This window comes from Macrobrachium rosenbergii, chromosome 12, assembly GCF_040412425.1.
Source record: "Macrobrachium rosenbergii isolate ZJJX-2024 chromosome 12, ASM4041242v1, whole genome shotgun sequence".
Classification (NCBI taxonomy): Eukaryota; Metazoa; Arthropoda; class Malacostraca; order Decapoda; family Palaemonidae; genus Macrobrachium; species Macrobrachium rosenbergii.
This window is the reverse complement of record NC_089752.1, coordinates 14,388,275-14,403,000: the sequence shown is the minus strand read 5'-3', so window position 1 is coordinate 14,403,000 and position 14,726 is coordinate 14,388,275. Positions and strand designations below refer to the sequence as shown.

Sequence of the window (14,726 nt, the reverse complement as noted above, 5' to 3'; positions counted from 1 at the left end):
TGGATAATTCCTGTGTGTATATATATATATGTATATATATATATATAAAGATATATATATATATATATATATATATATATATATATATATATATATATATTATATATATATATATATATATATATATATATATATATATATATTATATATATATATATATATATATATATATATATATATATATATATATATATATATATATATATATATTATAATGTGTGTGTGTGTGTAAAATGTGTATGGTGTGTGTGTGTGTGTTTGAGGAAGAGAGGGATTTTTTGATAACATAACGATTGATTAAAAGTATTCAACGCTGAAGAAACTTACTCAACCCTTATATCTTACCCTCCTATTTACTCGCCGTCAGAAAATGGATAAATTGAGTAGATAAAAGACGACGCTGGGCTCCGCACTATAGCGGCTGTAATCTGGGATTTGTGGTGCATCCGACGCCTCGTATGACTTGCTAATCGGATTTGGCGTATCTGTTTTCCAAGAGTTTAATTAAAGAAGACATATTACATTTCCAAAGGCGAAAATTACATGTAGATGCCTGACTAACTGAAAAAGGGAGAATTTAGGCGAGGTAGAAAACTCGGCCATTTGGTGAATAGGGCGGCAGAAAACGTCTCTTGTGGGAAGTGTGGAGAAAAATTCTCCCCCGTGAAAGGGAAATGGGCCTTCGCTGGAAAAGAGAGGAATTGTTTTCACTCGGTCAAAAAGTGGCTGAATGAAATTTCTACGTTGCTGGAAAAGAGGTTAACACATTAGTGTATGGGAAACATTTTGTGTAGGGGTAAGCAAAAATAACGATAAACAAAGAAAATATGTATTGAAAACGTTCCTTTCTCTGAGGGAGGGGAAGAAATGTAGCCCTGCCAATTACCCGAAAGGGGGAAAAAAAGTTCATGTGCTCAGAGAGGAGAAAAAACGTCATTTTTCTCAGTGGAAAATTAAAACGTTTCTTTGCCAAAAATTTGGGAGGAAGCTTTTCGTATGCTCAGGGAGGAAAGAAAAAGTTAACTTTTCTCTGCTGGGATTGAAAACATTTCTTTGCCAAGAATGAAGACGAAACGTTCGTGCTCCCAGATTGGAGTTGAACCGGCAATTATCCAGAGGTAAGTGAAAGGTTTCATGTGCCCAAAATGGGCGATGGAATACCTTTTCACTCCTGGGAGTGGCAGTGACACCAAGGGAATGTCTTATGGTGCAAAAAGAGGGAAAACGCTTCTATGATTGTATGACAGATGAAATTGCCATTTGCCGGGAGATAGGTTATGTATGTGCTGAGATGTGAGAGTAATTCGTCCAAGGGTTCCTTGAAAATTTCTTTTTCTGTGAGAAAAAAAAATCCAAGATGGAAAAGGAAACTTGCCTATTGATGCATGGCGGTTCAGGAAATGAGTAGTTTCGAGGAAACGCTTCAGTTCTGTTGCAGCAGAAATAAATTTTATTTGAAGAGAATGACATGCTCAGTTGTAGGAATAATTAGTATAGGTTGCATTTCCGGTGTGAGTGTGAGGAAAAATACAATACTTTCGAGTTTACTGACATTTTATGGATTTTTAATCTCTGCAGGTCGACCCTCGGTCATTCATTGATCATGCAGAGAATCATTTTACTTTTTTATAAAAGGGTTTTATTTATAAAATATATATTTTGGACCAGCAGCTTAATGAGATGCATTGTTCACGGCGTATAATCTGGTTCATTCCTTTGTTTGATTGCCCCCTGCCCTACCCCCGAAAAAATAGGGGAAGTGATAATAGGTAATGGCCAATTTCAGCACAGGATATTATTAGAATGTTATGGCTTTTTGATTAACTCGCGAAATAGAAGGCCGTGTGTTGTTCTCAATTTATGTGATTTAAAATACAAAAGCATGCTGTTTTCCAAAATGGCAATTGCATGTTTTAGGTATAACGTTTGACCATTCGCTTCACTCTCTCTCGTGGAGCTGTTTCAACGAGAGATTAAAAAAAATAAATTGCTATGCATTACTTGAGCTTGCTTTTTGATTCTCTCTCACACACATGCACACATATAATATATATATATATATTATATATATATATATATATATATATATATATATATATATATATATATATATATATATAGAAATATATATATATATATATATATATATATATATATATATATATATATATATATATATATATATATATATATTACAGACAATGGGCTACAGTGGTTACTACCCTTTCTGTTTTCAGCAGGTTAAAGTTGATCACTCACGAATATCAAAAGTATACATAATCTCAAATTCATTTAAGTACTGACTGCCCTAACTAATTAACTTCGCTTATCCGATGACCGCTGTATGGGAGTGTATTACTTAACCGTATATGTTACACTTGTATATATTTGAATATACGTTTGCGTGTCTTGAGGCTATCCACGATTTAAGTTTCCAAGATGATAAATATTACAATTCTAGTTATAAATGCTCAGTGGTCCAACAGGGCTTATTTGAAATTCCATTACTATTTTAACGATATGATTAAAAACCAGAGTATTATAGTGAAATATGGCATGCGCTAACCGTAGGGTTTGTACAACTTCCGAAAAGGTAGACATTATTATTATTATATATTATTATTATTATTATTATTATTATTATTATTATTATTATTATTATTATTATTATTAACTAGACAAAAACTTCATTCAGTTTTCTTCTGAAGATGGAAAGAGAACCCACAAGATTCTTGTGTATATCTTGTTGGTAAAAATATTTACATATTACTTTGATCTATCAAGTAATATGTAAATTTCACTAGCAAATGCCATACACAAGAATCTTGTGGGTTTCAGTAATATGTAAATATTTACCAGTAAACAAGTTATACACAAGAATCTTGTGGGTTTCTCTTTCCATTATTATTATTATTATTATTATTATTATTATTATTATTATTATTATTATTATTATTATTATTATTATTATTATTATTATTATTTAAACATTCCTAATACTTATTTCACTGATGATTGATGTTTACAGTTGCGAAGAGAAAGCAAAACTATTGAATTACCATTAAGCCTAAACTAAATTATTTTGTGTAATATTTTTGGAAATACCGTACAGAAGTTGTGGATGTATCGCATTAATGTTATAAAATTGTATTGCATTCTCTCCTTTCCGAGAGAATAGTGGTGGGAAAAACTAACGAAGAAAATTTCTCATCGGGCACATTTTTCTGTACAAACTGATTTTCATTTTCAATAATATCCCGAATATCTAGCGGTCAGGTTTAGGAAGACGGAATTTGGAAAATTACTTATATTAGAGATTAACCAAAGAAAGCTTGAGGGAAAGCTTTGAAATAATAGGGTTGGGGTTGCAATCAGAACAAGCAAGAAATATGGCTTTCTTTCATGTGGCTTCTGCTGCAATGAAAAACGACAGAGAAATGAGGAGAAAGACGAACTTTTTCGACAGTGGATGTTACTATACAGAAGAGGTAACCTCAAGAAATGATCATACCCTATTTCATGCTTATGCCGTGTAAGTTACCAGTGCATAATTGATGCGTTATTGAGGCCCATATTTAAAAATTAAATCTCGGTTGACACCTTTAATTGCTTCCCGTTGATGAAAACCTTGAAACCAGTGACTAGTGTTTTCAAATCCTGGATAGTTCCGTATTTTCCCCATCGTTATCTCGGCAGTGCAGGATTTTGGTCCCCTGTTGTTTGTGGCTCTTCGTAGATAATAATTATTATTAAACACCTATTCATAAATGTGAAATGCATAATTTGTTTATTATTTTATACACTTACCTAATGTGAAATGCATAATTTGTTTTTTCTGTTATTAAATTTATTTATTTTCCTCATCGATGTCTCGTCTTATTTTCACATACGACCAAACTGCAAGCAGAAGGCCTTATGTTATTTAAATTATAAGTAATAAGGTTAAACCATAATTGATTATAACACTATTAATGGTTTTGATATGCTTCTCTTTTTGATAAATTTAATAGCAGGCAATTCCACAAGCTTATAGGTTAGGATAATAAATATTAAAATTGGTTTCTCCCTCTCTCCTTAACGTCGTATGGTATACGCAGCTACACAATTTGTTTCGCCATAATAGTGACGATGGCTAATGTGAAGATATTGATGTTTGTTTCTCTCCTTGGCAGAGGCTGGTAGCAGACATTTCGACAAGTTCTTGGGCCTCCTTGGTGAAAGAATTCGCCTAAGAGGATGGGACAAGTTCCGAGGGGGATTAGATGTCAAAGGTAAGTTTGCATTGAACTTTTAAGGCCTTTCATTGCTAAAACACACACATATTTCCTTCAGTTTTGGCTGCAGGGTAAATAACATGCAATTCGGCTTGAGTGACATACTTAGATCCTGAATGTTCACCACACACACACACACACACACATATATATATATATATATATATATATATATATATATATATATATATATATATATATATATATATATATATAATGTATATATATGTGTGTGTGTATGTATATGAAGCCCTGTTAGGGAAGTTTCTTACACAGGGTTCATTCGATTGTCTTTAATATGGATGCACCTGTTGTTAGCAGTGATGGAGTGATGTCTGAATTAAGAAAAATATGTATATATATATATATATATATATATATATATATATATATATATATATATATATATATATATATATATATATATATATATATACACATACATACATACATACATACATATGCACACATATTTATGTATATATATATATATAAAACATTGTTCGCTTATGTATTTATTATTCGTTCACAATTTAGCAGTTAACTTGTAGGTGTGAGCATTACTGCTCATTTGTGTTTGCCCTGGAACCACCCCATGTTAGTGGAGACGGCTGTATGTTAAAAAAAAGTATTGAATCTTACATAAAGATATAGTATATATCTTTCTATATACATACTTTATCCCCCGGGCGGGAACCTTTCTGGGCGCTTGCGAAGGTAAATGTAAAAACGGACATCCATTTAGCAGGCCCGCAGAACAGCTGCCCCCTGTCAAAATTATGGAGACGGATGGGGGTTATGGCTAGGTGCCCTGTCCCCCCGCACACCTTGCCTCTCTCTCTCTCTTCTCTCTCCTCTCTCCCTCACCTCTCTCTCTCTCTCTCTCTCTCTCTCTCTGTCGGGATTCTAATTTCTTTTACAACTTCTTTCTTAGAAAGTGTAAGTTTATTTTTTTACGTCTAACATTAGGTTTTGTCAACTGAGAATAAGTAAAGAAAACACATTAATACTGCTTAAAATTTCGACGTTGTAAGATTTGAAGAGAAGAATATTATTATTCGTTCTTATCTTTTATTCCTTTACGTCATTATATGGAGTAGCAGCTCTTGAGATTTGATGTTCGTGCAGAAGAAAAGTGTTGATTTTTTATGATGAGTGAGAGCGAACGGCCTGCTTCGTCTATGTTCATTTTGGAACGATGATGAATGGGATATTCTGAGCCAATTGTATTACAATAAATGTGATATCTGAGTCCTTACGAAATGTGGAGCATTTGAATCCTGGTAATGAATTGGGATAATTAGAGGAATTTTATATATTTGGGTCCAAAGAATAGGAAACTTGACCTCCATGAAGCATGCCATTTACAATTCCCTTGCTTCGTTTTGAACCACGGAATCGTAATGATATGTATGTATTTATATGAATGAGTGCCTTTTAGTCCCTGTGATAAATTGCTTGTTGTAAATTCCTGTAACGGAATGGGTAATTAAGATGGTTGGAGATTGCTAGTTACCTGCTTTTATTACGTGCTTTTATTTAATTTGACTTCTGCGTCTGTCCATCTGTCTGTCTGTCTGTTTGGGTCAAAACTTGTAACTCAATTTTCGACCTGTTCCCTTCGTTCGATGGACTTGAAATTTTGCATTTTTACTCAATCCTGGTGACAATACAACCTTACATGATCAGTAGGTCAGCAGTGACATCTCCCAGTATCTCAGGATTTGTATGAAATTCGTCTGATTTTTCATACCTTCTGTGACTCGGTAGAATAAGTTAACTCTATGGATTTTTTAAACCTTTAGCTCGACATGATATCACATTCAGATTTTTTTAGTTACAATCATAAATCGGTCACTATTTCTGTCAAAACTGAAAAGTATAAAATAAAAAAATGTTTAACAAAAATTAAAACATGCTTTTAGTAAAATGCACTAAAAAGTAAAAAAATTTTTTTTGAGACACACCAGGATTTTCTTACAGTTAATCATGTCTAAAAAAAAATAAAAGCGTGGGCGCCAAACGTGGAAGGAAATGTTACAAAAAAATTTTTTTATTTCTTGTAGCGTTTCTTTCGATGTTTGGTACCCATGCTTTTATATTTGTAGACATGATTAATTGTAAGAAAGTCTTGGTGTGTCTCAAAAAATTATTCTGTGCTTTTTAGCGCGTTTTAATAAAAGCATGTTTAATTTTTTTTATTTAACTTGACTTCTGCGTCTGTCCATGTGTTTGGGTCAAATCTTGTAACTCAATTTTCGACCTGTTCCCTCGTCCTATGGACTTGAAATTTTGCATGGTTACTCAATCCCGGTGACAGTACAACCTTACATAATCAGTAGGTCAGCATTGACCTCTAGTGACCTCTCCCAGTATCTTAGGATTTGTCTGGAAATCTGAATTTTTCATACCTTCTGCGACTCGGTAGAATACGTTAATAACTCTACGGATTTTTCAAACCACCTTGGACTCGACAGGATATAAAATTTTTTTTTTTTACAATCATAAATTGGTTACAATTTCTGTCAAAACTAAAAAGTATAAAATAATTTTTTTTTTAAACACGCTTTTATTAAAATGCACTAAAATGTACAAAATAATTTTTTGAGACACCAGGATTTTCCTACAATTAATGATGTCTACAAAAATAAAGCGTGGGCGCCAAACATGGACGGAAATGCTACTAGAAATATATTTTTTTATATTTCGTGTAGCATTTCCTTCCGTGTTTGGCGCCCACACTTTTATTTTTGTAAACATGATTAATTGCAAGAAAATCCTGGTGTGTCTCAAAAAATTATTTGTTACTTTTTAGTGCATTCTAATAAAAGCATGTTTTAAAAATGTTTTATTTTTTTTATTTTTTTTTAGTTCTAAAAACATTAAGCATGTTGACAAGTAATATTCCCTTCGCAAAATAAAGTATTTGTCGGATTATAGAATTTTTATGGTTTGTAAATGTTTTAATCTTAATGGTTTTCATAAAGTTTTATGTTGACACTTGCATATCCGAGGTGCTGGGGTACGTGTGATTTTAGAAATGACGGAGAAATGAAGCCAAGTTAAACTGAATCTTTTATTGTGCTCTGTCTTAGCCTTCTTTTCACATTTTATTATTCGGGGCCTTAAACGCTTGGCAGGCTTTGCCTATATTCTATTTCTTCTCTAAAGAATATATGCTCATAGTAATGAAGGTAATATTTCAAATAAATAAGTCTGAAAACTGAGGACAAAAGAATTTGCACTTCTAAATCTAACAGATATTTTTATTCGGTCTTTGAAAACGTTATTGTTGTTCCTGTTAGCTACAGAAGTAGTGGTAATAATAATAAATAATATTAGTGATAAATTGGACACTTAAATCCCTATGCCTTGCTGCCTAGACTACTGGACATTAGTCAGCAGCATTCGTTATGCAAATAAATGCAACGGAATGAATGCTCATGTTAATCATCATTATTATGGCACTGTGTATGGAGAGCGCCTTATCACACCATGTAGTTTGAGGAAGGGTTGTATCTCATATTTAAGGCGCCAGAGAGAAGGAGAGAGGAGACTGCGTGCTAATTGATGGCATCTATAATTTCAAAGAGTGGCCCCTTAGCATATGTGTTTATTCGATGTGATTCATGAAATTCATTAAAGCAATTCAATATTGAAGACTTTCGTGTGTTGAAGTTTATGGCTGTTATATTAGTGCTTTCGAGGAGGTTAGAGATTGTCAGGGAGGCGTCATTGGAAACAACGGTGAAATTTTGAGGGGTTATCATTTGAAATGGAGTTAATACTGATGGAGACTAGAAAGTTGTCGTTACAACGTTAATCCTAAATTGACTGAAATATACATTATAAGGTTGGAAAAGCCCAACAGTTTCGTTAGTCAATTGCTAGTTGATCTCAGCGAGACAGTGTCCCTTGAAATACTTCCCCCACCCCCTTCTCTCTCTCTCTCTCTCTCTCTCTCTCTCTCTCTCTCTCTCTCTCTCTCTCTCTCTCTCTCTCTCCTTGTGGGCCTTAGTACTGTGGCTTTTGCTTTGCTTAGAAAGCGACACTATAATTAAATCCTATTCGTCTCTGTCGTTTAGTTCATCTCCAGTTGTCAAACCGATCAAACAAGCGACGATCTTCGAGTATAACCAGCGAAAAAAAAACATACATACATTGAAAGAAGCTTTACTTTATATAGTATATGAGTTTACAGTATTCCCCGGCCATCCATTGAGACGCGAAGATAGAGATGAAAACTCGTACATTAACACCTAACTAATTCATTTAGGAAAGGTGACCCGCCACGCTCTTAGAGCTCTTTAAACTTCCCCTAATTCCATTTTGTCATTACATACTGGAGGGTGCGTGTGAGTGTGTGTGTGTGTGAGTGCACGCGCTCGCTCGCTCTGTTACCGTGTCTTCATTAGTAGGGGCCTAATTAGATATTACTTTCACTAATTACCGTATTACGGGTACAAATATTTTTTAATGGCGTTTACGACTCTCCTATGATAATTACATTCCCGTAAGCCATTTGCTTCGTTTGTCATTTCTATGACAGTGATTCTTATTAAGTGAATTTTAAGTTTACAACGAAGCGATTAAATATACAATATTTTATTTAAACTAACTGTTTGACCGTGTTCCATCTTGAAACAGTGACTGCCTTTCACACCGATTGGTGAGTATGCATTGCTCTTACTAAGCGATTTGTTTATTCATTTTCAAGTTGATGTTGTACGTGTATTTACCTTTTTTTATATTTACTTTTTTTGTTTCCATACAAATTGAGAATTTTTACTTGTATCTCCAGTAACCCTTTGGTGCTCAAAATTGCTACTCTGTAACACGAAGCTTTAAATACATGAACGTGTTCAGCCACAACAGAAATATTTTTCGTGTCATATCCTTATACTATACTCAAAGTTAGGCCTAAAGCGCAAAATTGCATAGTTTGACAGGTGTGCTATTTTTGAGATGATATTAGTGTACGTCTGTTATTGCTGGCTCAAACATTATTTTGGTTTGTGTAATTTTTTGCCCTGATCTTCGAACCTTACGCTCTGGATAACCACATCTTGTATGTTCCCTATCCTTCCTTTCTTACGTATTCTTTCATTCTTCACAGTACAGTCTCCCCGCGGCCATATTTGTTCAGGCGTCCTTTCATTATAATGCAATTCCTTTATCATTTTTAAAGCTCCGCCATGGCTCTGTATAATTTTGTACTGGTAAATATTTTTTTCGTCATTTATTATGGCTAGTCCACCGCCTCAGAATTAAAATGAGCGATCGTTGATAATTCAGAATGATTAAGATTGGAGGTGGATAGATCAGGTGGAAATGTATCCAACTGAACATTGATTCTTTTCTCTATGATTTTAGAAACGAATTTTGGGGAGTTTCAGTACAACTTTGGCCATCACCTTTACTTCTGCGGGGCTACGCTTTTCTCCCTTTATTGGATTTCACAATCTAGCAGCAAAAGGTTTCCTGGTATGTCCAAACCGAAATGGGCGTTTTCGCATATACTAGTCATTATTACGGTTTGGGTTTATTGATATCATTTGGAAATAATATCTCCAGTCTGAATGCAAAGGATATAATAAGAGACTTGGACTATTCTGATGCCGATTATCATTTGTTTCCTTAAAACTGATAAAACTGTAATAACTATCTAGTAAGACTATAAGAACTGATCTTCATATTGGTAGTTCAGTCGTAAGACTGTGTTCCTGCTTAAACCTGACGTGAAAGGTAATCCTGACTTTAAAAGATTTTTGGTTCCAATGCCATATTTTGTTTACGTCTTAATAAATTTCCATTACTTTGCCATTGAACGTACAAGTTCCGACGAGTGGTCTTTTTTGCCATATATTTAAATTTTCCATCCGAGTAAGAATTTTTTGCATGATTTTCTGAGTTCGTAGTCTTGTGTAATATTGCGTTCCAGGAAATTTATGATCTTTTCTAAATTAATGTCATTATAAGAATTTCATGTTAAAACTCATGTACTATCCATGTTTTAATACGATGTTTTTGTATGAAAGCAATTTTTAATTTGGGTCAGTAAACTTGACGTCATGGATTTCCACCATAGCAGTTTTTGGAATTACGTAAATTTGCATCCTAGTGAAATTCATAATGTATACATATTTTCAACCAGCTAAAAGGCTTTTCAAAATGTTTGATCTGAATTATCAAGGGAGGAAAGTGATTTTGGGATATTCCTCATCATTACAGCACAGTAAGAATTTCTTTAGTATTTAAATAAAATATCCACCTATGAAAAGTTGAATATGTAAATGAGTTTACACATGCGCAAAGAGTTTTCGTGTTTTAGTAATTGACATCTAAATGTAAAGATTTTGAGCACCTGAATAATTTAGTTCGACAACAGGAAGTTTTCGTCCAAGGTTTTCCTTGTTGTAACGTTTCTCAGTTCTTCGCAGCAGTTGGATGTTTTTGACATTATTATAATTTTCCGCTTGGACAAGAAGTTTTTGTTGGCTGGTCGTGGCAGGCATAGTCGGCTTTGTAGCTGGTTGTCATGGCAGCAGTTGCAAATCTCCACCACCGTTTGAGCTAAGGCAGATGTTCAATTGCATACTGCCTAATCCGTAGAGCCATTAAAGGTGAAAAATCTGTTTTCAGTGATATTTTATGCTTAGATTTTATCCCTGATTTTATCTTCGTTTTTCATGGTGTATGAAAAGGAGTTTTATTTTCTGAATGTTTCCTTCGTTGCGCATACATTAATGAATTTACTTTTTAAAAGTATTTCGTTATTTTCTGTTTCTATTTATGCTGTTGACGTTAAAATTACTTCTGTTTCCAATGTACGTCTTTTCAGGGGGCATTTTGTATGCTTCATTAAACATATTCATTATCGTGTGTAGTGAAATTGACATTAAATAAATCTACCCATAAAACGAAACCTTTAAATGAACAGTCATTTGATTCTCCATCAATATATTATACACATACACAAACACACACACACACACACACATATATATATATATATATATATATATATATATATATATATATATATATATATATATATATATATATATATATATATATATATCGGCAAACTCTTTTACTGGTAGGGCATTAAATCAGGTCCGCCCTGGTAAGGTATTCTGCTCATTCGCGCAATAATTTTGCTATTTTCGCTGCGTCGGTGCCGTGGGAGTCGTCCTTCGATTTATTCTTAACTCTGATATATCGTTTTATTCTTAAACTGCGTATTTCCTCTTTCTTTGGATGTAATTGCTCGATTATTTTTGGGGGGAGTAAAATTTTAATTGGCGGTTTTATTTAAGCACAAGGAAAAGAAAGGTTGAGGAGGGCCTCCCCGTATCATTGTGTAAATGGATAAACTCCATAATCAAAATATATATATATATATATATATATATATATATATATATATATATATATATATATATATATATATATATATATATATATATATATATATATTAAAAGTGGATTGAATGTGGAAGCTCAGTCTGGAAAAAGAAACTGAAGTAGAATGAGAGAAATGATTTCCAACGTTTCTTTGCCAGTTTTGAAAATTGCATGACTAATTAATAGCTGACTCGTCTAAAGATTATCAACAGAAAATGTGTATATCTAAGGATGAACTGCTTTCGCGCTGGTTGACTGCTGTAAGTCCGTAGAGAAGTATTTCGGTGCTCATCATCGCAACCGATGCCTTGTCATGGAAAGGACCTCTGTGAAATTCCTCTGGTTATATCTTTCCAGTCCCCTTTTCACTTCCACAGATCTCCATTCATCTCCTTCCTACCCTCTCTTAGTCCCGGTCCAAGCAGTTCTGGGTCTTCCAACTCTTCTGGTGACCATCGGAGCCCAGCTGACACTTATCACACACTGTTTTCCCCGACCAGGTGCGAAGGACATGTCTAAATCATATCTATCTCTTTTATCATTTTCCCATCTGCTTGGAGGAACATTAGTCATTTTCCGTGTGGTATAATTTCACACTGTATCCTCTCCTCTGACTCCTAATTCTCCTCTTGAACTTTAATATCAAATTGACAAAATCTTTTTAGGTATAGTTATAATGAATGGTGTCCGCATAGCAGTACACACCACATTAGACTAATGTATAGTCTTATTTTCTTATGCAGTTTCAGCCTATTTGATTTCAAAATCTTATTCAGCCTGTCCATTGACTGAGATACCTTTTTCGTCTTTCAATAAATTCCAATTCAGGAGAACGTGGTCTGGACATGAATTTCTCCAAACGCTGGAAAGATTCAGCGTCATTAATCTTGTCTACGTCGAATATTATTCCATGGTTTTATGAATACTATGCCCTCGTTATTTCTATTCTCCCTAGATTTGTTTTGAGTCCCATCTCCTTAAATATATGTTGCAATCTAAACCACTCTAACGCTACCTTGTAGCACCCTTATATTACTACAGATTGAGACAAGACTCCCTCAACATGTAATCATTTTATGGATGATTTCAGTTAGCCTTACATATGGAACGGGAGTACTATAGTGACGCAACACCTAAACATTAATTTGTTTGGTGCATTTCATTTTAAAAAATTCGTTTTATGAAAGAAGTTATTAGAAAACATGGATATACTTCTGACCTTTGTTGAAATGTAACAAATCATACGTAAGTTAATTTGCTATGATATTATTGAAAAATGTTTATTTCTTTTTATTAAGGACGGGCTGAATTAAGTGTTAATTGCTTTAACCGATACCAACGAGCCTTGCCATAACCTAGCGTGGGTACGCACTGCTAAGTACCCAGGGCACCATGCTAATGAAATAGGATAAAATAAGACGCTATATCGACTTATGCCTCCGGTGGTGGAGTACAAGTTTTTGGTCGCAAAATGGAGAGTTGCTATATTTTAATGCCAGAGCTTAGTTGATGGTTTCTGGGTCACCGTGGTGGTTCATCCGTATTGATGGGAACTTTCTGGCTGCTCGATACTTTGTCGCATGTGACGCTACGTTTCCTTAATAATTTTTCATTGGAATGATGGTGCCCTATTAATTCTGTGTTCATTTCTAGGTACCATGTTCTCTTAATAATTTTTGAAAGGGATAACGATGCTATATTAACTCTGCGACCATTTTGGACGCAATATTTTTTTTTTTTAACTACTAATAGGACAAACGATTCTAAACTGAATGAATCAATTCCTGGGACACGCGATTTCACTGGACGCAATATTTTTTTTTTTTAACTACTAATAGGACAAACGATTCTAAACTGAATGAATCAATTCCTGGGACACGCGATTTCACTGCAATTTTAATAGGACTAGCAATGGTATATTGATTCGGCCTCCAATTGGGGGACACCATGTTTTGTAGACATTGCTTATTGTAGGAATAAGGTAGCTTTTGTCTGTTTCACGATGCACATATTTAGTAGTTATTGTCCAGAATAAAGTATTAAAAAGCTATCTGTGTGTAGATATTTACCAACACGTACAAAAGTACTTTTTGGAGGGGGGGGGGGCAGTTAACCAACGGGACCGGAACTGTGCTTGAATCATTGGACACAAAATTAAAAGAGAAGAGAGAGAGAGAGAGAGAGAGAGAGAGGCGGGGGATATATGAACGTCTTTAGGCACTTAATTAATGTTATTGTCATTAATATCGAGAGAAGAACATTGCTGTGGCTTTCTTAACAGAGGCAGGGACAGAATTACTCTCATGTAGGTTTAATTACGGCGGCTGCCATGGCATTGAAGAGGAATAATTGAATTTGTAAGGTGGTTCGTTAATTGGATTAACGGTAGATTTTGTCGCCCAAGTTGGGAAAGGGGGCTTCGAAGCGCTAAGGGTTGACCGGCTGAGCTGAATTGAGAATGAGTATCCCGTGCAGAGAGAGAGAGAGAGGGGGATGCACGGTGGAAACTGGAGAGAGAGAGAGAGAGAGAGAGAGAGAGAGAGAAAGCTATAATAGGGCTTGGGGTGCTAATGGGTGTATGCCAAAATTAAATTCACCTTCGAGACACAATGCATTTCTTTGAAGAATGAAAACTCAAAGTGATGAAATATGTTATAGTCACAACTGTAGGTCTATCGATTAATAATCAGTTTGGATCCTATTAGTTTTCGTAGTAAATTTAATGACCAATATCGAGTGGGTAAGAATAGGCACTGGGGGACTATATGTTAATGAAAATTGTTCATATGCATACACACACACACATACACACATAACACGTTCTTGTTTTTATCATGCATCTTCTAAATACTGCTACCATATGGGAAACTTCAGTTGCATTTGGAAGGTGATAATCTCTACGGTTATGTTGTGCCAAATTTGATTTACTTTTAAATGTTGCTAAAATCCATGTTAGACATTTTAATCTGAAGGGTATTTTAATGTCTTGCACACACACATACACGAACACAAACACACACACATTTATATGTATATAATTCTATA

The 14,726-nt window shown here is 34.3% G+C and overlaps 1 protein-coding gene across 1 annotated transcript in view; it reads left to right on the top strand.

The window, feature by feature from the left end:
* The window catches only part of LOC136844410 (GTPase-activating Rap/Ran-GAP domain-like protein 3), a 907,028-nt gene that overhangs the window by 604,923 nt on the left and 287,379 nt on the right, over positions 1–14,726 (top strand). Inside the window, 1 exon segment of the mRNA XM_067113570.1 lies at positions 4,173–4,271. Coding sequence (XP_066969671.1) covers positions 4,173–4,271 — 99 coding nt within the window.